A 24,601-nucleotide genomic window follows, 5' to 3' on the forward strand; every position below is an offset into this window, starting at 1 on the left:
TTTTAAACTGAAGTACTTACATATAGCACCTTTAAGATTAAATATACCGACACTAAAAATACTGCAGTGAGCATGTAAAATCTTAGTGCGGAATCTTTCAAATGAAACAATTTGAGAAGGAAATTATTCTGCCTTAAGCTGTTGACATGTGGACAAAAAATCAGTATCAGATTCAACATGAATGCTTGGTGAGAATCAGCATGTGTTGACATTTCTGTAACAGTCTTATGAACCAAGCAAAGATAAACATGAAACATTTCGAAGAAAATCAACAACCAACCATTCCTTGTAAAGCAACTTTATTTCTCCTTTATCATCATACTAGTTTGGTACCATAAGCACCATTTCTATTGTAATTGTGAACATCGTAAATGATAATGTATCGCCTTTGTAAAATCCAAACCAGATGTAATGAGATCATCCAACCACCCTGCGTCCACAGGACAACACAGTGAGATGACTCAAGTTTATGTGGGCAAGTATGAAGCCCAGTTATCTGCACAATGAAAAATCACTGGAGGAGCCCTAATGTCAAAAGTACACAGAGGCAGCATTTGGAGAAAAGGCAGGGGCACGTTTGCAAACCGGTGCATTCAAATAACAATGTTACCTTTCAGTTAAAGTTAAGACTTCTTCAAAAAGGGAAAGAAATACCCAAGTGGAGCTTATGAAGAGGACCGGCACATTCAAAATAAACACATGCAAGACAGAAGAACAAAAATAAACATTAAAAAAGTCAATGTACAATTATACACACAAAATAAACAAATAATGAGAATTTATTGACAGACAAAGATAAAGATGCAAGTGCAACAGAGCAACAACATATTACATTGCTCCAAGTGCCTCCTCCCCCACATTGTACTACACCATGTTTCCCATTTGTGAAATAATTTATAAAGCAAAATAATTTCTTATCCAAGGGTACTGGAGTCAAGTTTCTAAGATGAAAGGTTTTGGCCAGTAGTCCTATGATGGGTATTATCAGATGCCTAATAACTATGGATTCAGTTGTAGCAGGAGGGTATGCACTGCACAGGAAACACATCATTACCCAAAGGCCTCTCTGATCTTAATCTTAACATTTAAAAAACTACAGCTGCCCACAGTCTGTGATGACCAGCTTCTTTGTGGGCGTGCCTCCCTTCGTGCCCAGCTCTCCCATCTGTTGCACCACATCCGTGCCATCCCGGACCCAGCCAAAAGCCACGTGTTTGAAGTCCAGGTGTTCGGCTTTCTTTAGGGTGATGAAGAACTGTGAGTTGTTGGTGTCGCGCCCGCGATTGGCCATTGACAGAATACCTGGGCCTGTGTGCCGAACATCAAAGTTCTCATCCTCAAAGTTGTTGCCATAGATGGATTTGCCTCCTGTGCCGTCGCTGTTTGTGATGTCACCACCCTAAAAGACCAGTAGAAAACTTGTTAGTAATGTTGAATGGAGATCTACTGAAAAATACATTCTTCCCTCTGTGATACACAGTAATAAGTTGTCCACTTGATGGAATTATAAAAATAATTCTACTACTTTCTAGTACTTTATTAGTCAAATAATTATATCTGAACAACTTTGAAGCTCGTGCATCTGCAGTATTTCCATTATATATCATTAGGTAGCATTACGCTGCTGTTTGAACATTGATGAATCAAAAACATTAGTTGAGAAGCACTTTGAAGCTCATATTGTTTTTTTCTTCCTCAGTGCATTAATTTTTCACTGAAGAGAAATCAGTTTAAATGATCATGTTAGATGCCAGTACATGATGTGTACAACTCCAGGCACTGGCCCAATCAGATGAATCACATCCATTCAAATACAGCTCTAAGGTAACTAAAATATCTGCTGGAATTTGTTTTGCTAGTTGTAGATCAATATACGAGTGCTATCATTACAAACATGTATAGTAAACACCAGTGAGCAAACATCACTCAGTCTAGCTCTGCACAAGTTTAATATTTTAATTCAGCAGTGAAACTGAGGTCATCTGATCTCCTCACCTGACACATGAAGTCTGGTATGACTCTGTGGAAGATGGAGTCCCGCAGTCCAAAGCCTTTCTCACCGGTACAGAGTGCCCTGAAGTTCTCTGCTGTCTTGGGGACAATATGGGAGAAAAGCTCTATGGTGATAGTGCCTAGCGTTTGACCGTCAGCTGACACTTTGAGGAACACCTGTGGATTACTGTCTCTAGAGTGCTCTTGAACTCTAGACATCTGTGGCGAGGAGAAACACGAGGCATCACTGCCGGTTTGGCCCAATCGGCTCTGACACTCGCAGAAGGTTTTCTTGAAGGATTCAGCGATCTCAGGGGTTTTGAACTTGGCTGCCAGCTGCTCCACTACGCCATCGCCGTCTGGAAAAACAAAGGGAAAAACTGAAACCAAGACAGACTGATAGAGCGCAGAAACTGACTTCATATCTACACTGTGTGTGTACCTGAGTAGTCGGTGGCAGTCCACAGGAGTGCATTAGCTGATGCGTTCATGGGTTTGAGCTCCATCGCCTGTGAGATGGTGTGGTTGGCACAAACCCTCAGCACTTGCTCTCTTCTCATCAGGATTCGGTAGAAATGTTTGGTTGGATGGAAGAGGATCTTGATGTCACCAATGCCACGCTCCTTCCACTGGCTGAGGTCTCGGTCCCATCGGTACAGCTTGGCACGCTCCTTGAACAGGATTTCCTCGTCCTCCTCCCCAGACTTTGTCTCCACCTGAAAGAAAGACACACAACACAATGAACTGTGGTCTGCATTCACTAAACTTTAATTTGATGCCTAAACAAACATAACAAAAAACATGGGCACTCAGCAGTGTACGCTACCTCTGGCAGTGACACTATTGGCTCAAAGTGAATGTCCACATTATTAGGAGCATCCTCTTCATCACTGCCCTCCTCATCACCATTGTTTTTTGGTGCTGAGGACACTGCAGGCCCAAACACTGTCGCTCCAGCATTGGCCCATGAGAAGTTGGAGTCTAGATGAAAGAGAAAGCAATAAATATGTACTGAAATATAATTTTGTCGTAATGATACCTTTGTAAAGACAAATAGAGATATGCCAAGACAGTATGTTGTCAGAAAGGACAATTTTGAGTCCAACCTTGGGTTCCAAATGCAAATCCCTCTGTGTTTTTGGCCAAGTCAGCAAAAGAGAAGCCACCGAGCGAGTTGAAGCCAAAGGAAGAGGAGTCTGTGGTGGGAGGAACATAGTTATACTTCAGAATGGAACTGAATATGGTTTTTTGGTTACGTCATCTGTTTGTTTGCAGAGCTCCAGCAGACAAAGGGTTGGACACAGCAACATGAACAGTGTAAAAATCACGTGAAGCAATTACCCTGATGATTTCATTTTTGGGCTTTTCACTTTTTTTTTTTTTTTTTTTAAATATTGGAAAATTACACCTCTTTGAACTCTGAACAATTGTTTTAGAAACTTAAATGGGGAAACAGATCAACACACCACTATATCAGTGATTACATGTAAAATATCAGTGATTAATCCTGTGGAGATGATTGCTGAGGTTTGTTTCTAAAGCTGGCAGGAACATTTTTGATATGATAGATAACAGTGCAGACCCACACTCAACAGATAGAAAGTCAGAGGGCATTGGTCTTACATTAATGGAGAAGAACAGGAAGTGGTCTATACCTTGACTGGTTGTAGTTGTAGAAGCAGTAGAAGCTGCAGTCCCAGAGTTGGACTCTGGCTCTGGGCTCTTCTTTGTCGACAGGTCAATGGGAGAGCTGCTGCTAGGAGCTTCAGTCTGAGTCTCTGTTGGCTGGTCTGAGGTCTGCTCCACAGGTGCAGACATGCTGCCTGCAGTGTCTGTGCTGCTAGTTGATGGGCCTGGTGTCGGCTCCTCAGTGGAGGCCATTCCAGCTTTGTTTAACTGGGCATCCTAATACAAATTTAGGAATGAAACTCGCATTATAACTTCACCACAAGAAATACATTTTGACCATAATACTGCCAGCTGACCACATGCATGAATACTGTGCCATCTATTGTATTTAGTAGAGATTCTAAGGATTGCTATCGGGGATGATGTGGGCATATTTTAATGGATCACTGTACTCTCAGCCAACTAGTGTTTCAACTCGTCTCGTTCAGGACAGCCAGATTCTACCGGCTGCTGCATAGCCCAGAGAATTTGGGTGCAGCATTGAATTACTCTCAGTTCCAACACTGAGGTTGTTGAAATACACAAACATAAATACAAATGTCGCCGGTAGTAGACTGTATCAGCTGTTACTAATTAATGTTGATTCTGTAAGTAACTTGATGACAGTTCTAAATTAAACTTGGCTGTTGTCGGTTTGTGAGCTCTCTGCACAACACTGTCAGTTCTTGTCAAAATAGCTTGTGAGGCAAGAACCTCCACTCTGTAACGCTACTACCCTTAAACACTTGATCGAGACATCCATAGCCTTAAGACACTGTCTGCTTTTATGCTTACTTGACTCGAATTTATCTATACAAAATTCAGTGCCTTTCTAAATGCTGTATCTGTTACCAGGTCTTGCTGTGCCTTGCGAACTTCTGTCTCAAAGTCTTCAGGCTTGTCGTGGTCTGTGTCGCTGTCTGTGGTGCTCAGGCCGCAGAAGAAAGTGGGCGGAAGCTGGAGGCTTTTGGCCTTCTCCTCCTCCTCCGGTGTCGGCTTCTTCTCCCACACCACCTGGCAGTCTGGCTCTGAATGCAGTACACACAAGTAAAGGGTTGGAGAGTGGTACAGCCATAGCAATAGCCATTGAATCAAAGCAATGGTACTTAATGACTAGTGGGGGTGAAGTATTGGACATAATGAAGTATCACTGTGTGGCAGAATATAACATGCATACCATCACCACATGCTGCAGCCTTTTTCTGGGGAGGATCAGGGTAGAGCTTTCCATTCAAGGCTTTTACTGCTGACTCGTAGTCCTCGTCTGAAAATAAAATAAAAAAAAAAATGAGTCAAGTATTTAGTGTAAATTTCATTTGTTTGCTGAGAGAAGATATTTAGATTCTATACCTTGGACTTGGACAGTGGAATGAGTGTTAAACAGTCTTGTGAATGTCTATTTGATTTACATTTATTTTTCCTATATTCAAATTTTGGGATGGTTATGTGGAATGTAGATGCAGTAGTCGAGCAGGCAGGAGCAATGTGTGCTTTCTTTAATCAAACAGTACAGTGGCAAAAACACTACAGCTTTTCTATCCCTCCAAGGGGACTAAGGGTTCATATTTAAATTCATGACTGAGCTGACAGTAAATTAAAAGCTGACAATACTATCTGTGGAAAATGTAAAAAGAAATTTTGCAAAAATATAAATTTAACAACTTATACGAGTCACACTACAATACTCTTGTTATATTTTCATACTCTTGTTTGATATGTTAGTTACCATCAGTTTGATCATCGCTGGAGTAGCCTGGTTCATTCTGGTAGCAAAAGAAGGTGAGCGGCAGCAGGAGTTTCCTGGCTAAAGCTGCCTGCTCAGCAGTGGGTTCCCTGACATACACAATTTCCACTTCCGAGTCCTCCTCCGACCCTGCACCACCTCCTTCTGCCTGAGGGGGCCCTATGACACACAGATAAGATAAATGTAAAACAATACATAAGCAGGCAGGTAAGGAACTGCTTGGAAATACAGCAGAGATTAATCTGCTTTACTCACAATATAACTAAAGGTGTTAGTTCCACTCACACAAAAAAGTCATGCACAGCAAAAAGGAACAGCATGCATTTGATTTACAAATGTGAGACAACTTGTATTAGGGGAGAACATTTCTGTATGCATGTCTCCGTGTTTTTTCATTCTATTTGACAGGCTACACCACATGTTGGACACATGATATTGTAAAATTAAACCACATAAATACCTCAGCTTTAACTCTAATTGGCCTTTGCACATAACTGGCAGAAGCCAGACTGGACAGGGAATTGCATTTCACACTGTTGCTACACATCCTGCACTAAAAATGGAGTGTGTGACGTTTGCACAGTGCATTCCTCTCTGAGGGAACACTCTGTGTGGAATCTTCTCAGCTCACTTTTCAATAGACATTAACTTTAACTAACTTGCCTGGTAGGATTCAAAACTCTAGTTTGATTCAGTCTATTGTTTAATGAATTGGTCATTCATCATTACCAAATGTAATCATATTTATCATTACATTATCATGTTCCCATAAACCAATTTTAGCATCACTGAAAAACCTTTACACCCCTATGAATTCAAGCACAGTATGGTATGTTAGGACTGTCAATCTAGATTCAAGACTCAGATGAGAAAAAGTCTAACCCAACATAATTGGACATTTGCGCTTTGAGGAGAAATATTGTAAAGATGGCTCCCCTTTTACTAAGGGCACTCTAAAGATAATCTAAAGATAATATAGATTTAAGTCTCATTACAGTTTTAAACTCAATTTAATTAACTAGCCCTTTATGACATTATATAACTGCATTACTTGCTACTTCAACCATGACTGATGAATTAGTAGATATAAAAAAAAAATCAAGCACATATTTCTGTCATTTTGTACAACTTTAACTATAACCAAATCTTGTGTTACTGCTACTTGGCTATTATCATTATCTCTTTGTATATTAAAAACTGCACCTCCACACACTGGACATGCAATACATTAGCTCCAATGTTTTTTCCACTCCGTGCATCCAGGTTATTTCTTTCTAGTAGTAAGGGCCAGCCAGGTGACAGCCTGTGTTAACACACTGCAGTGATTAGAGTACCTGGGGGTTCAAATTGGGTGGTTGATGTGCTGGTCCAAAAAGCCATTGGGTTATCTTTGAAAAGCCTAAAATCCAGCCCTAAGGGATGATGGGTTGTTGGGCGAAGAGAAACTAATTGTGAGGTTGGTATCATAATCAGAAAACAAGGCCAAAAGTGTTCAAATAAAGATGTTAAACACTATGAGTGTGTGTTGACTGAATTATATAAATATGTACTCTAATTATTGCTACTAGACAATATATGGGTAGGCAACATACAGTATGTGCAGCACCAAAAACTGCTGTAGATCATTTACTGTACTCATTTTTACTAAAGATACAGGTATATCTTGAGTAAATTAAACAATATACAGCACAGAAAGTGGCTACATGTGGATGAAATGGGAAATCTGTGATTTTAATCCGATTTCTGTCCTAGTAAAAACTGTTGAGGGTTTTGGCTGGGTCAACTAAGATGATGGAGCAATGAGATGCAGATGGAACAAGACAATGAAGTAAAAATAAAATGAACAAAACAGTCATGATATTCATTCAAGTAAAACAGAAAATCAGACAAATATTTCACATATATTAAGATGTTTTTTTTTTTTTTACCTTTCTCTGGAATTTTGAATGCAGGTGCTGCAAGTGAAGCCTTGGCAGGACGTCCAGAATCTTTGGCTTTCAAACCAGAAGCAGATTCATCAGTCTCAGACTGTGATTTAGGAGTACCAAAAATCTTCTGAAGGCTATCAGTGCCAAAGACAAACTTAGGGGGAGACACCACTGTCTTTGAGGTGTTGACTGGACTTGGAGACCCAGGTGCACATGGCTTACTTTCAGGGGAAAGCTCTGTACGTTCCTTTGTGGTCTCTTCCAAAACAGCAATGGCTGCCTTCCCACATACAGCTGTAGCAGTCTTTGCAGATCCTGAATGTCCACTGTCTTGGGATATGGTAACTCCAGATGTCACTGGAGTCATGAGTTCCTCTTTTCCTTGTGCAACCTTAGCCTCTTCAAAGACCTGTTTAAATGTATTTGCAGTATCCTGCAGCTTGAATCTCACAGCTAACTGCTCAATATTACCCTCTCCTACTTCAGCAAAGTCCATGGCACTCCAGACCCAGGCCTTCTCAGCACCTTTCATAGGTTCCAGCTTCATGGCTGCCGTTATCCAATGGTTGGCGCAGATCTTAAGTACCTGGTCTCTCCTCATTATCAACCTCACTCGTTTGGTGTCATAATTCTGTAGGATCTTGAGGTCTCCAATACCCCTCTCCTTCCACTGACCCAGTTCCTTGTCGTAGCGATATAATTTAGCCCTGTGACTGAAGACTACTTGTTCATTTTCCTCGCCTGTAGAAATCTCCACCAGGTCAGGCAAGGGGACCACAGGTTCAAAGTACTGGCCATCCCTCTCTTCATCCTGGGTTACATCTTGCTCGTCATCAGTACCCACTGAGGCTCTGCTCTGGTTGAGTTTAGCAGGAGACTTAGATGGGCTGATGCCAGGTTGGAAGCTGAAGCTGAACCCACCAGTGGATTCTCCAAAGCGGAAAAGATTCTTTCTCAGGGGGCTACTGGCAATAGGAGAGGCATAGACTGACGAGTCAGCAGTATCATCTAAAGCTTCTTCTCGTAGGTCATAGTTATCCCACTCCAAGGTGGGGCCAGTGGTTTCACTGTGAGCCTTGATTACAAGGCTTGAAACATTACTGGATGTTGTAACATCTCCCTGGTTTTCATCATCTTTTATCTTTGTTTTCTCATCTGTCAAAAAGAATTTCAGGTCTTTCAAACCAGACTTCATTTCCTCTGCTTTCTGAATCAGATGTGCTGTTCTGCCTGTGTCAACAAGCTTGTGGGGTGTTTGTAGGGGGATATCCAAAAGAAGCCTCTGACATTCTTCAAACTTCTCTTTAAACTCTTCAGCAAGCTCTGAGGTTTTAAACTTAGCAGCCAGCTGTTCCAGTTTAGCATCTCCATCAGAGAAATCATTGGCCATCCAGATCCATGCTTTATCAGAGCCTGCCAAGGGCTTAAGATTCATAGTTGTGGTGATCCAGTGGTTGGCGCACACCTTCAGAACCTGCTCTCTTCTCATCAGCACCCTAAGCCTGCCATTAGTGTTGTTCTTCAGGAATTTGAGGGTTCCCACACCACGCTCTTTCCACTGACTAGTGCCGGAGTCAAATCTAAACAGTTTGACACGCTGAGAATAAAGAACTTGTTCATCCTCCTCTCCTGTCACCAGGTCCACCTTATCAGGCATCTGAACCACTGGTTCAAACTGGATATCATCATTTTCCTCTGTTTTATACATGCCGTCATCTTCCAGTTCATTTGAGGCATCTGCCTTGGTGGGGGTTGCCTGGAATGATGAAAACACCTGCTCACCGGCCCCAGAGAAACCTTGGAAATTGGGATCTTTCTGGCCAAACTGGAATTCTGTTCCAGATGACTGTGCCAGGTCAGCAAAACTGAATGTATTCGTTTTCCCAGAAATTAATGGATTTAGATCTTGCTCTGTTTGGTCAACTGAGGACGTAGACACATTTTCATTCTCATTGTGTTTGTCAGCTATGCTTTTAAGAAAACTGGAGGCTGATCCTGATGGAGGTGTTAGATCATCAGTTGAGGGGGATTCTTTTGCAGTATCCTGAATGCCAAATTTGAAGCCACTGGCTGAAATGGGCATTGAGAAAGAGAAACCTGAAGCACTTGTGGTACTAGATCCAGACTGAGGAGCTTCAAACTTGAAAGAAGCAGCTGAGCTTTTATCTTTGTTTTGACCAAACTGAAAAGTGCTGCCAGTTTCAAAAGGCATTGTGAATCCAGTCCCAGCAGGCTGACTTGAGGAACTCTTGGTTCCAAAGGTAAAGCTGAAGGTGGATGCTGAGGGAGCAGTACTGGTTGTGCTTTTAGCATTGGGATTTGGTGTCTGACAAGCCAAACAACTACTGGCAGAGGCATTGTTTCTCACCAGACAAATGTCACAATCCCATTCGCCATCTTTCTTGGCAAACATGGCTTCTAAAGGAGGAGTCTCATGTGGGGCTTTGGAGGAAACACAATCAACAGTTGATGCATCATCCTTCTTTGCAAAATCAGCCCCAAATCCTGACATTGCTGGCAGATTTGATACTACTGGAGCCCCCTCTGTTGATTTAGCAGCAGGGTTGGGGCTGTTGCAGGCAACACATTTGTCAGCAGAGGATTCATTTCTTACTGCGCATACATCACAGTCCCACTGCCCAGGCTTCTTGCCAAACTGGGCACCAAACCCAGAGTCAGCTGCAGATATAGGGGGCTGTGCTGCAGGTGCAGCTACAGCTGGTGTGGTCTGTGCTGTGGCAGTTGTTTTAGCTGAAGCTTTGACAGCTTTACAAGAAACACAGCTGTCTGCAGAGGCCTCATTTCTTGCTGAACATTTGTCACAGTCCCACTGCCCTGGCTTCTTTCCAAACTGAACCCCAAAGCCAGAACCAAATGCAGTGGTTACTGTATCAGCAGGTTTTGAGGTGTTGGTCCCAAATGTAAATGAAGATGGTATAGAAGCTCCAAAAGCACCAAATCCAGTAAATGTAGAGCCAGAACTGCTGGGTTTTGATGAATCAGTCCCAAATTTGAAGGTAAAGGGACTGGCTTTGGTTTCAGCAGCAGCCTGAATGTCTGGTTTTGATGAAGAATTAGGATTGGCACTTTGACATGCGACACACCGCATATCTGTAGGTTTATTTCTTACACAGCACACACTGCAGTCCCATTCCCCTTCTCTGAGTGCAAACTGGGCTGCCAGTGAGTCAGACTCTTTTAAGGTTTCCTCTTTCTTCTCCTGTTGATCATGCTTTTCTGGCGATTTGAGTACAATTTTCTGGGCTTCCTCAAACTTGGCTTTGAAAAGTGATGCCTCATCTACTGTTTTAAAGCGGATGGCCAGCTGCTCGGGCTTAGGCTCTTCATCTGCATAATCAATGGCATTCCAGACCCAGGATTTGTCAGAGCCAGCATTCGGTTTCAGTAGCATATCAGCCGTGATGTAGTGGTTGGCACAGATCTTAAGGACCTGTTCCCTTCTCATTAAGAGGCGGACCTTCCCTTTAGTGCTGTGTTTTAGGATTTTAACATTGCCAATACCCCGCTCCTTCCACTCTTTTGTTTCTGTGTCAAATCGATACAACTTTGCCCTGTTGCAAAACATCTCTTCCTCCTCTTCCTCACCCGTTTTTACATCTACCTTATCAGGTAGAGGTACAATGGGTTCAAAATGAGGGCCATCCTCATCCTCCTCAACATGAGTGCTGTCATTGTCACTCTCTGCTGCCCTTTCTTCTTCTGCTGCAAAACTGGATAACCCAAACACTGGCTTGGTAACATCCCCAAATTTAAATGGCTGGTCCACCTTTCCAAATAGACTTCCAGTGCCAGTGCTCTGTGCAGACTCAAAGGAGAAGCCAGTTGCACTTTTAGTGCCGAAGGTGAAAATGCTTGTTTGGCTGGAAGGCTCCTGAGCTGGAGGCTTATCTGGAACAGTATCTGTTTTAGTGGGAATGTCTGACGTAAGAAGACCAAGGAGACTTTCACTGTGCTTGGCCTGAGAGGCTGAGAAAGTGAAATCCCCATCGTTGGATTTAAAGTTGGAGTTAAATTTAAAAGCAGCTGAAGGTGTTGACTGGGCAACTGCCCCTGCTCCAAAAGTGGGCACTTTGGGGACCTCAGCGGGTGCCTGCTGGCTGAAGGACAGCTTCCCAAAATCCACTGGCTTCCCTTCTATGCTCTTTGGTGGCTGAACGGGGACAACAGATGGCTTGGTGAAGTAGCCAGGCTCAGGTAGAGGAGGGTTAGTGGTTTGTTGGGTTACACTCTGGCCATAATATTCTTCACTATATGGGGAAAGGAGGCTCGTGGCTGGTGATTCAAATCGCAGAGGGGCACCAAAGACCTGTTCTTGAGGAGGGTAAATGCAGGTTGGGGCTGTTTGCAATGGAGGTGTGTGGGTGGGCTGCTGGTAAGCATACATATGCTGCTGAGGTGGCATGCGGTTCATACTATACATTGGACCCTGTGTAAAGAGAGAAGAAAAAAAATCAAATGTTACTCAGTGTACTCTAAGCAAGTTTATTAATGTAAACCATTGTTAGATGATGATTACCTTGGTGGGGGTTACATTTGCTGCTGTGCGGAGGAGATACTGAGAGTTGTAAGCTGGAGACTGGTTGTAGTACACAGAGGGCCCTGTGGTGGCAACTTAAAGAAAGATAAATTATAAATATGAAGATTGTCAATTTTATGAACAAAGTCAAAAACTAAGTGAAAAATTTCAAATTCATATTTAGACGTACTTTGGTTCTATCTTGTGCGCTTACCTGTTAAGGGGGCACCATGATAGGACTGGACTGGGGTAAAAGGCTCTTGTAGGCCCTCGGCCCCATAGCTCTCCCCGTACATCTTATGATGAGGGGAGCCTGCATTCCCTGAAGAGTTGTGCCTCAGATCATGAACTTCATTCTGCAAAGAAGGAGTTTAACAAGAGGCAACTTAACTTGACACATCTATACATAACATTTAACCCACACTAAAATTAACATACAATGGTGATTTAGCGTCAACATTTTACACTGACATTGCCATGTTAATGAATGTAAACAAACAGTTCCTAGGATTTTTATTTTCAGAGAACCAGGCCTTCACTTGAATCATGCTATTATAAGAATCAGATCTTTATATCTAATTTCTCCTGTTTTCTAAATATACTTAATCACATTCCCGTAAGCAGCTTCCCTGATTTCTGATCTGCCCCCATTTGATTTACTGTTGCTTCGTCCATGTTTACCTTATGCCATGATAAATTCAGCATAATGTACATAACTATTGCCAACATACTGTACTATACTGACCACTCTATTGTCTTTGAGTTTAGCCTTTAAAGTTTTGTAATGTTAGCCTTTTGGGAGGAATCTCATGTGAGGTTATGTGGACATAAATTTATCAAAATATGTTTAATCTCTAATCCTGACCTTGAGGGCTTCAACTTGCTGACACAGCATCTGAAGGAGACTTTTCTGGTCCTCCACCCAATGAGGTGGTGTCTTGGGAGAAATCTGAATGACAGAGGAAATTATAAAAAGTCAATAATTTGTGTGGTGAATCAAAATCTCTATGATAACTATAAGGAAACACATAATACGTCTCAGATGGTCTTGATAAACAACCCACCAGTCGTTTGGAAGGAGAGACCAAGCTTTTGTTAGGAGAGGGAGTGGAAAACTTGATGTGGGATATGGTGGCACTGGTTTCTGTGGGATGAGCAGGGCTAGAGTGAGCTGGTCTTCTTCGACAATCCTCCTCTTTCTCCTCCTCTTCATCCATGGCCTCTCCACTCTCCCCTAGCTGCTGGTTCACATCATTCAGGAGGTCCACAACTTCCTCCATGGACACAGGCAGCTGGGACAAAAAATGTAGGCAATGGTTATACTGCTACAGTGATTATGTTTACGAGTAAAAGCATAAGGATGGCCTGTGTCCACCATGCTAAACTCAATCACCAAACAGTGTGTCATTAAACATGAATTGTGAAATTTTAAGTCACTAGTTTTTCCTTTGAAATTATAAAGGGTCAAAAAATTACCTTGTCAATGTCGTCCACATTGGCATTGTAGATCTTAGACAGGTAGTTCCTGAACTTTCTCAGGAACGTGATGCATCTGTCTTGGGTCTCCTCAACCCCATTGCTGGCCTCCTCTGACAGCCGTTGGTAGATCTGCCAAGGAAACACAAGACATTTTAGAGAAAAAAAACTAAATCATGCACACGCACAGGTGTGTACACATGTTGGCGAACTGGTCCATTCTCTGACAAGCAACTCTGTCTGCACTAAGGCAGCAAACAATGAGGGCTGCAGTGACCAAAAATCAAAAAACAAACATGCATGACACAGGAGTGCTTAAGTTCTTGTTGTGGCACTGATAAAACATGGTTTTTCAACTGCACCTACTTTGTCATTTTATTCCAATGGCACAATCATCAAAATGTATTAAACTGGACTTGAATAACAAACAAAAACTGATTCATAGTTTTCATTAATACGAAAAATCAGAATAATCATATCTACATCTGTACTATAAGGACTGGTGCTAATACAGCTCCCAAGATGGCAAATGCATGTTTATGAGGCCTAATCTCCTTAAATGTTTCTGCTCTTACTAAGACATGCATTGATGATTGTGGTGGCATTATTGCTGTTTTTAAAGGGACTTTGGAGCCACTAGCTGGATCAAGTAAACCTGATAACTTATCTCACTTATGTCGTGTAGAAGCCAATGACTTACCTGAGCCAAATGCCAGATGGATGACATGTTATTGATGGTTTCCAAGGTAGCTATGGCCTCCTCTGTCCTGCCTTCAATGTCAAGGAGAGTCGCATATGCTATCTTGAATTCCTCTTCATAACCTTTCACAGAAGAAATCTGAATGGGGACACAGACATAAACTCTAAGTTGGAGTCAAACCCAAAATCCTAAGATTCATCACGCTCTGCCATACATACAAGACTGCTGACTGATTTAAAAAATGTCAATAAATTGTGTAACCTGTTTAACAACTATTTATTACATTCTTAAATAAAGACAAAGACCATACTAATGAAGTAATTATAAACTAAGAAAAGCAACACAACAAGCTGTAAACGATAAAGCACTCATATTCATAATTCATGAAAATATAAAAGACTGAATTAAAAATAGCCTACAAGAGGAAAGTTCAAAGATGATGTCATTCGGAGGCAAAGCCTTAAAATCTTTAGACTCATGACTAAACTGCCTCAGGAAATGAGAAGGGACAAGGTGCAGCCACCCAACCCAACTTCTATCCTAACTCTCATATAATAAAAAGAAACTATGAGTACTGTATTAACCTGTATGTCTTTGGAGGGAAAGTGTATGAAGAGGGGGTCGAGGGGTTCGGGTATACTGCGTCTGTTTTTGATCTTTTCCAAAAGTGGGAGGACAACTTTCCAGTAGTGGACACTGCGGCCGATGTACTCCTTCTGGTCATAGTACGAGTTCACTCCATCACCCTGTGTTATTAAACATACACACACAGCCAGATGACAAAGAGAAAAGGTGAGCCAGCCACATTGGCTTAATGCAGTGGGGATAATATTATAAAGGTAAGAAAATCAGTGCATTAGCAGTAGTTTCTTCAGTTGCAAATACTACTCAAAACAAATGTCCACAGTCAGAGAGGCAGCACATGTGTCTGTTTGGACATCTCAAAGTTGATCACATTTAGCAGTTGTACAGTGAGTGACAGAAAGGAACAGGTGTAAAGGCATGTGTGTCACTGCGCAGTATCTGGCAAGGTGCTGAGTTATCTCAGTGGTATTTTTCTGTCTGTGCTGAATGTCTGTGTGTGCATGACTGCCACCCACACAACTGATGCTTTTCTCCTACTGCAGTACAGTAGCAATCATACAGTGTGAAGGCAGGGCAAGAACTTTTGATACACTAATCTGTTGATTTAGATGTCAATCACATTTTAAGTTTGCAAGTACAGTGTTTTGAGTGAATTTGAATTTGGCATACTTTTAAATCCATTTAAGCACACAAAGGACTCTAAAGTCAAACCAGTTTATTTATTCTAAATGCAATCGAACAATTATATCAGTGTTAGAAATCTGTCAAGAAAACTCTCCATGAGGGCCTGACCACAAGAATGACACAGCTTGTAGCAAGTGTGTAAGTGTGTGTGTGTGTGTGCGCGTACCGTCTGGCTGAGACACTGAGCCCAGTGGATGGCCAGTGCTGGTTGAAGCCCATGTTTCTCTCCAGCCCTCAGAGTGCTCAGTCCATGCTGCACAATCATCCGTAGCTTGGCTGACATGCTAGGGCTGCAAGAAAACACACAACAAAGCCACTGAATATTTGGACTCCATAATAATTACACTAAAATGAGAACCCTGTTTTGACCTGTTCATATCACTTCTGCCACAAGCTGCCAGACACCCAACTGTTCCACTTAGTGTTTGTGCCCACACCTACTGTTTAAATATTTTTTGACACTGACACAAAGAGGTTCAATGTAAGTGTTTTGGGGAAATTGCTGAAGCTTAAGTGGGTATATTCATCAGTAACTGATAAAGGTCTACGTGAGACATAGCCTGACAGCTGACAGCCAAACTAACAATTCAGTGAAGTAATACATTAACTTTCATTACTGGCATCACCATTTAAATTTTGCAGGATTGACAATGTTCAGACTGCGAGTCAAAAACTATGACAGGCAGATTGCGAAATGATTCTTTATTTGCATAATGCACTCAAACTTTGCCATGAGCGCTGTCTCAATAGCAGATTTTGATTTGATTCAACTTAATTCTCACAATATTTTCTGAAGCCTTGTGTTTCAAAGCTTACACCGTTTCACACACATAAATACAACACAACATTAAAGTTAGGAACAGCAGAAATCAACACCTGAATTTAATCCACTGTAAAGCCTACCTTGAAATAATTTAAGTATTGTATTGTGGGACATTCTGCAAATAGCCAAAAAATGTCAATTTTTTTTTAAGTAAGCAAAGGTGGGCGATCATATCCATTACATTGCATGTGGTTGATATAATCGCTTAAACTACTCATATTTTGGGAAATATACTCTATGTTTTGCTTTAACCCTGGTTAGTGACTTTGTCTTTGAGTGCCTTATCCCATCTGGATCACAGGTGTGCTCAGACTCACGCTGCTCGTTTGTGAATGAGGCTGTAGATAGCATCCCACCACTCCCTCTGTCTGTCAGTGGTCAAGAGGCGAAGGAGAGGAAGAGGGAGGCAGCGAGGCTCATAGAGCTGCTGATGTTGCTGCTGGTTCATTCCACTGCTGATCTTCGCCGTCTCCTGGAGCTGGCAATGACTACAGAACACTACACCATGTAAAAACACCTGAGGAGGAAAAGCAAGACAGTAGACAGACATGTTTACATTTTGAAGGAAGAAACCCCAAAATTTACACAAACATTTGTCTCTTGGTTCATTTCCTCTCTCTAAGCTGCTGACTGTACTTTGCCCAAGACTTTGTGAATGAAAAGACAACTCTATAACATAACTCAACATAACAACAAAGAGTGATTTTGTTGCTCAGAGTGGGGACTCTTCTCTAAAGAAATGATCAGCTTATAGTGACACATTAAAATATAGTTACTAATAAAGTTTTTAAGCATCAAATCAATATATTGAGCTTATTAATTTCATAGTTCGGAATCATAATATGAATGAATGAATATATGGATGGAATATCATGTGGAGAAAAAAACAGGTGTAAAAGTAAAAATAATTTCAATATGTCACCATAATCAATATCAATCAATGATTATTATATCTTCTGCTGCTGCTCATCTGGTTTTCAGGTTGTAGCTAGAGGTTGTCAGCATTAATAAGCTTATTTTATGTTACTGTAGATTACTAGATGTTCTTTCTACCCCAACCAGAACACTACCATTTATCAGGTGAAAGTACTACTCAGTATTTTAGATAATTATGCATAAATAAATAACAATACACTTTACATGATATAGCAAACAACATAATGTGTTAATGTTTACATCTTAGGGAGACTGAGGAAGAAAAAAAAAAACAAGACCTCTTTCTAAAAAACTTACTATAAACCCTTACACACAAGTGTGCATGAACCAATAAAAGGACATTTTCCTGAGCTGCAAACATGTTTATCACTACACACTTTTTGTTAAAAATGCCATGCTCAACTAAGGCTTAAAACCTGTGATCCAAAAAATCCTATGCTTTACAAATTGTGAGTTCTTGAAAGCTCTAATGCACTTGCTAAAAATAGGATTAATGAGGTCGCATTATTAAATCTTCTCTCCTACATTTTGTTAAATTCCTGGGATGTCCTGAACATTGGAGATTAGTGAAAAACTATCTGCAGACTTCTGAAAAGCTTCATCCTGTGTTACGTGGACCCATTAAACCAGCCAACATGACTCCTCCTACCTCCAGGTCCAGCAGGCAGATGGACTCTGGTGCATTTGTGTCCAGTTTGGAGGTTTCCAGAGTAAGCCTTGGAAAGAGCTGCGCTAGCCAGTCACGCAGGGCCGGTCTTTGGCCCAGAAGAGTCCACTGCAGTCCCAACCAGCTCAGATGTTGCAAGTCACCAGCATGCAGCAGGATGGAGCCTACAGAGGAGGCACCACAGTTATTTCAAAATGACACAAAACGAGAATGAAGAGGACTTGATAGGGGTATCTGAAAAGTGAAATCTTACTAAAGTCTGTCAAAAATAAAAGTGAAATGGGGAAAACAACAAACAACTGGAGAGATCTTCTAGCTACTTAAGTACTAGCAATAGTCAGATTATTAGTTTTGTACCAGTGTCACATTTGGCCAGTTGAGAGATCTCTGGAGCTGTGGTGTTAATGGAACGAATGTCATCGTTGGCAATAAATGAAGCTCCAGTGGAGGCCTGTGGTCCAAACAGGAGTTCAAACAGAGAGTCCTGACCGCTACGGTTTCCAAATGCCTCCACCACCTACACACAGACAACATAAAATTATTATGTCCGTCTAAAAGTATGAAATATCACATTTTGTTTTGATGTCAACTATTTTACACATGCAAAATTAAATTAATTATATGTCCTTCAGTCACATAAAGTACTTCATTCCAGGTTAAAAACCTGGAGCTAACCTTTGACTAAACTGACTCACAACACACAGACAGACCTCTCTGATTAAGGTGGATGAATCAGTGCTCAGATTCAGCAACATGTGTCCAGCCTGACTCTGTCGATCATTGGCCAGGAGCTCCAGGAGCTGTGGGGCTGACTGATCTCTTTTGGTCACTTTCAGCTTTGGTCTGGGGACCTGGTAGAAGGACAAACTGTCAAAAGCTGTCTATATTCAACAAAGACTATAGAACAAACCGACAGGCAGTTAACTAGAAGACAGGTACTGGCTATATTTTTGTCATTTGGTGTGTCAGTACCTGGTACGCCAGCAGGTAGCACAGTGCAGCCAGATCAATGACAACCCTCCAGGTCTGTTCACGATCCTGTGCCAGCTTCAACAGCAGTGTGGCAGCATGCAGGTAGAGGTGACCTCTCATCTCCACGAACACCTCACAAAGCTCATCTGCGTGGCGGCCCGCAACGCTGCTCAGTGTCTGCATAGCTTGGTCAAAACTACACAAACACAAAAACAGTTTTAATATACAGTACAGAGTTATCAGCAGTTATGTTTTACTGGAATGAATGAAAACAAATGGTCACTTGGAAGGTGGAAAAAAACAGCTAATTTTTATAAATCGGATAAAGCAAATACATAAATGTTGTATGTCTTCTGTAAGCATAAAAATTTTATTGAAAAAAGAATTGTGACTAAAGGGCTGTTTTAAAAAAAGTCTTTGGGTGGGAAATTCACAAATCAAAAAATGAAAACAGAGAACTTTAGGTTTAGATTTGATTTCACAGATACAGCTTGTCTACAGTGTGTGCATACAACACCCTAAGACCTCAAAACGACCTACCCTCTGAGTGCATCACGACTGGGCTGCATGATGCTCTCAGACAGTGTGATTCTCAGCAGGCTGCAGTGGGCCAATAGGAGCTCCCTCTGGAGACGCCGACACATCTTTTCATTGCTAGATACGCTGGGCTGAGCCAGATATTCCTGAAAGAAAAGTCATCAATTTTTAGTATTATTTTGTTAAACATGTTAGCGTTGAAGAACCTTTAAAAAAAAAAAAAAAAGTATACTTGTCCTACCATATCAAATACACTATACTATAACTACTGCCTTCTAAATTTTTGTGCATGCTCACCTGCAGTGTGCGCACCACCACCGTGTACCAGTCCAGACTATGGCTCAGCATGCCCCTTTTCTCAGCAGCCAGGCAATGTTTGACGGCCTCGTCCAGTCGACCATCCTGACAGAACAGCTGGACCAGCTTCACGTTCACATGTGCATCACCAGGTCTTGCTGCCAGCTCGGCCTGGAGAAGGTCGAACAATCGGTTCCATCCCTGCTGACCCTGACGACTCAACAGATGCTCCTGGATGAAGCAGCACAGATAAAACAAAAAGAATAATTGTGGCATCCTTTCCACTTTTTTGACTAATATGCACCTCGTTCCTGGATTTAATCTACACATTACTTGCAGACAAAGTCCTGCTCATGAAAAGTAAGCAGATTAAATTTAAAACAATGCAACAGAGTGAGGAGACAATAGGCTTGACACTTGTGATATTAGATGTGTTCAACGGTTTAAAGCTGCGGTGTATAACAGAGGTCATACTGGAGATTCAGAAGAAAAGAAGCCTCACCTTCAGGTTGAAGATTGCAGGGTTTCCTGGCAGCAGCTTTGCAGCTTTCTCCACCCAGAACTCTGCTCTGCTGTCACATTCCTCCTTACTGACCAGTAACTCAGCCACCTTCAGCACCAGGTCCCTCTGGGCTGGGTTCAGGTCCACTGACCGCTACAGACACACACAGAGATGAAGGCATACTAGGGTCAGTTTGGACAAAAGCCTGCAGACATGTGATCAATCCAAGAACAAGACACTTCCAAAACTTGAAAGAGGCGGGAAAGACGAGAAAGGACGAGTAGGATGGCTACTTTATTTATACCTCAGTCACATGTTGGGGAAACCAAGGAGAGGGAAGTCTAATGAAGTTAATGAATAAACATGATGACTCAAGAATCAAAGGAAAGACGGTTTCATACAATGTGAAACTTGTAAAACCCTCTGAGGCTAATTTGTGATTTGGGGCTAAATAAAACTGACTTGACTTCAATGTAATTTTATTTCTTGATTTTATTTACTTTAGGAATCCTACCATCTGCATCATATGCTTCTATCTTTTGTCTCCACATTTTGTGATAACAGAGACTAAAAACTTGACACCTCCTCCTCCTTCTCACACTCTGATAATGAAATGTCTCTTTTTTAAATTTAATACAGTCTGGGGGTGGTTTTATTTAAGATGCAGACTGCCAGCAGCATGTTGGACTATAGTCATACCGCTCTGTGGTTCACCCAGTGTTTTAACAACAGCATTTTTCACAGCTGGTATATCCAGCTGCAGTGCAATGACTTGCAATAAAAAGACTGGAAATTAACAGGGTTTATTTAGCCAATAGTAATTAATACCTGGATGGGCCCCAATACTGACTTTGCACATGGGCTAATGATGTTCATGATTACCGTGAGGTTCCAATTAAAGCTAGGTGTCCCACCCAAATAAAGGTGTATGAGGAAAAGACTCCTAACATGAGTTTCCAACCATACCTATAGTTTCTACACTCTTAAGCATTACTTCTGACCATTTTTAAGTGCATGCTCTACATCTCCAGACTGATTTCAGTTCTGTAGAATATTAAAAAAAATAAATAAACTTAGACCCCCTAGAAGTTGTTTGAGATAGGTGATGCACCACAGTGGCCTCTATTAAGTCAGTTATATTTTTGTAACATGGTCAACAGGTGTGAATGAGACTTTGTCAGAAAGTGTTACTGCTGGTGCATTCAATTTTGCTGAGAACCTCTGTGATTTATGATTTGACTGCTTTAACATGCAAGAAACAACCTATGTCACATGATCCTCGGCACACCTACAGCCCTCCAGAAGCCTAAGTAAAAGCCTGAAAATGTTCAAATGTGTCTTCTGGATTTAATAACCTGTCTGAGAGAGTTGAATGCACTACCATATTGGAAAACAAAACAAATAAAGAGCATTAAATGTTCGCTGTGATAGATTACCTACACATTTCTAGTGTTTGCAACTTTCACATTTAACAGAACTGATGTGAAAGAAGGTAGGAAACACATCTAAAACCCTATGGTATGTGAAAGAAATGGTTGATAGGAAAGTAAATTAAAAGACAGCTGTGTAATTTCCTCTCCCTACGCAGGTGTTAATAAAGCCCAAATATCTCTTTGGTTGGTCTGCCATTAATTAAAGTAGGTTCCTTGTACCAACCTTGCATTTTAAAATAGATCTCTTCATATTAGCATAACTCTGTCATTGAATTTCTTCAGCTCTGCACATTCTATGAGGTGTAATGGCAGAACTTTAAAAGTGTTTTGGATAACCTGATAGACAGGAACTCATTTACACCAACACACAGTCCGACTTAAGAGTCTGTACATTTAAACGAAAAAGAAACTGAAAGGAACTGCATAGAGTTAAGGTGTTTAGAGAATCAGATGCTGGCAGCCAGATAAGCTCGAACGACAGCTAGAGGTAAGAGTTTATCCATGCCGTAAAGTTGGCTGTCTTGACATAAGCCATTTAAATGTATGGCTATTAGGCTCCATTACGAACCACCTGCTGTAAACTGGCATTGGGTAAAGTCCTTACCAGAGTGAGGGTAGTTAACAAGGAGCATTTTAAACCATGTACTCCTTCATACTAATCCAATGACACTTTCACATGTGGATATAAAGGAAGAGCCAGACTTTGAACGACAAACCCTGGAATTTATTACATTAAAAGCAGGGTATAAAGCAGACTTTGATTAAAACACTTGGAAGACCCGTCTACAAGCACATCATGCTATACATATTTCACGATGGCTTTGTTTTGCACTTCTATTCCCCAGTGACATGTTTTTCCTACCTTATAACATCCTACTGCCTTGTTGATGTCTCCCTCTCTCTCGTAGAGCTGTCCAAGGAATTTGTGTGCTTTCGGATCCCTCTGCTGGACTTTGAGGTACTCTGATACATGTCTAGGAAGGGCACGAAACAAGCAAAATTACCGTCAATATAACGGAGACATCTAGAGAAGCAATAACACATTCAGTCAACAACAGGAAAGCTTGTGGTTTACCTTTTTGCAAGTTCATATTCCTTTGCTTCAAAGTACAATTTAGCAAATAAAAACCCTTTGACTGGTTTCTGTGGAAAGAAAACAGGACAAATATCAGTCATATTTTGAGTCATTTTTATCATATTTTTAATCATGTCTTTTTGGAAGGTGTTATCTTAGATACAAATGACCCCTCTGTCCTGACATGGTAAAAGCAAACAACTTCTTAGCAAACATGGCTGTAGGATTATCCCCACTTATGATTTACTGCTCACCCTCCTTGTCCACCAGGCTTGAGCTAGTGTTGCCGACGTCTACTTTCTGAGGTTTAAAACCTACATGGGTACTTGTTCCTTTATAGCATTTTTTACACCGCATGGTACGCAACTGAACTCTTGCTTTCGGTACCAGGTATTTCTTTAGATTCTGTGGTTGCCAGGAAATGGAATAATTTAACTTTGCACATTAAGATAATGAAGTAAACAGATGGTCTGATCATTTAATCTGAGAAACTTGAGCATTTTTTGTGTCTTTTTTTTATGTTTGACTTGAAGTGATTTCATAGGCGACAAGAGAAATATTTGTTGTTTTGGGTTGTAGGTAGTATAATGTCACCCACTCACCTGGAGTTTGCTATCTCTACACCAAGACCCACAGTGGAATCAGTTTTTTTTTAATTTTCTTTATTTTTTATTTAGCAGTTTCTTTAATGCTGTCACTATCTCCTGGTTATTCCTCTGACTCAGCTAGTAATTAAAGGTGACACCCAGATTGTGGCTCACACCATTGAGGCCAGACACACTACATCTTTATCATCTTAAAACATTCTTTATGAATTTTTAACATGTTGCTGTGATCAGCCCAGCTTTGTTATTTAATTATCCCTGTGTTGGTTTTTATTTACATTTATATGCTGTATATTTTTCTTCTTTCTTCACAAAGCCCTTTGCTTTGTGAAGAAAAGTGCTTTGTATAAAGTTGTTTCTCGTCTTTCTGACTCCATAGTGATGCAAAACAAACTAAATGCGGCTCCTGTTCTCCTTCTTAGTGTCGGTGCCATACGACCTAATGATTCAGACACTGTTTACTGAAATACTGAAGTTAGGTTAGCTATGTACGAGTGCAGTAACTTCTGTTTAAGCACAGTCTGGTCAGCAGTTGGGCTAAATGACAGCAGCTTTGTGAATAAGGTTTGTTTCCTGTAGCTGCCGTACACGAGTTAACGGTTAACGGTTAACGGTTGACGGTTGACAGGGACATTACGGCCATGTTGTTTCCAACGTATAAAACCAGTATTAACCGAACAAGTGGTCTAATTATCTGACTGTGTCGTGGCTAACTAGCAGGGCTAGTCGGCTAGCGCTGCTGTAACAACCCTCTGCCGCGCATTTTCCGGGCATAAAGGGGAGGACAAGACGAGGCGTTACCATGCCGGTTTGTTTGCGCTGCTAACCGGGGGAAGGTTAACCGAGCGTCCACGGAAAAACCTGATTCAAGCTAAGCGATTTAACGTCCGCGTAATTTAAAGGTTAGCCAGCGTTTCTTTGAACCCGGTGTTCAGGCTGACACATGCTGGCTGACATGATGGCAGCGGCATGCTAACGCTAGCCGCCGGTTGAACTTACCTCTTTGAGTGAGGGAGAGGAACTCTGCACGGAGGAAACGTAGCGGTCCACTTCAGCCTTACTTCGCCGCATGGCTTCCAAAAACAACTACGTCTAAAACGGCGGACTAAGGTGCATAGAATACCAGGAATTCACAAAATATATATATAAAAAAAACTGATGTTAATATCAGCTCGACTGTCACTCCTTAGCGTTAACTGCTCATGATGATATTGCGCAGTCTCATTACCATCAAATGGCAGAGGGTCACATGGGTTGTGCGCTTTCTTGAATCTGGCTCCTTAACCAATGAGAATCGAGTATTAAGTATGACGCACAGTGACGCACTTTATTTTCAGGGGGGGGGGGGGGGCAGGTCAGGGTGAACCCTTTTTTGTATCTGGTGAAATTATATAATTTTACTAATATCTATTCTGCATAATCCCAATCAAACACCAGAGA

General features: G+C 41.4%; 1 protein-coding gene across 2 annotated transcripts; it reads right to left on the minus strand.

The window, feature by feature from the left end:
- Window positions 1–282: 282 nt before the first annotated feature.
- ranbp2 (RAN binding protein 2) lies at window positions 283–24,421 on the minus strand. Of its 2 annotated transcripts, XM_071500934.1 has the most exons (30): window positions 24,161–24,421; window positions 22,557–22,624; window positions 22,344–22,455; window positions 20,049–20,201; window positions 19,547–19,777; window positions 19,253–19,395; window positions 18,713–18,908; window positions 18,451–18,591; window positions 18,098–18,257; window positions 17,723–17,904; window positions 16,455–16,654; window positions 15,481–15,604; window positions 14,630–14,791; window positions 14,046–14,183; window positions 13,346–13,477; window positions 12,934–13,161; window positions 12,735–12,818; window positions 12,084–12,225; window positions 11,870–11,964; window positions 7,333–11,779; window positions 6,739–6,816; window positions 5,387–5,563; window positions 4,838–4,924; window positions 4,513–4,688; window positions 3,648–3,897; window positions 3,099–3,188; window positions 2,819–2,973; window positions 2,435–2,708; window positions 1,996–2,351; window positions 283–1,399 (listed from the first exon to the last, which is right to left on the minus strand). In XM_071500934.1, exons 1-30 carry the CDS (start codon window positions 24,230–24,232, stop codon window positions 1,094–1,096), a joined length of 9,159 nt encoding a protein of 3,052 aa, XP_071357035.1. In that variant the 5' UTR covers window positions 24,233–24,421; the 3' UTR covers window positions 283–1,093. The 2 variants fall into 2 exon arrangements, with proteins under 2 accessions (XP_071357035.1, XP_071357081.1); XM_071500980.1 differs by lacking the exon at window positions 6,739–6,816 and having other exon boundaries at window positions 24,161–24,420.
- Between the last annotated feature and the right edge of the window lie 180 nt (window positions 24,422–24,601).

This window comes from Trachinotus anak, unplaced genomic scaffold (assembly GCF_046630095.1).
Source record: "Trachinotus anak isolate AG129_WGS33_773 ecotype Australia unplaced genomic scaffold, CSIRO_AGI_Tana_v1 ptg000001l, whole genome shotgun sequence".
Taxonomy (NCBI): Eukaryota; Metazoa; Chordata; class Actinopteri; order Carangiformes; family Carangidae; genus Trachinotus; species Trachinotus anak.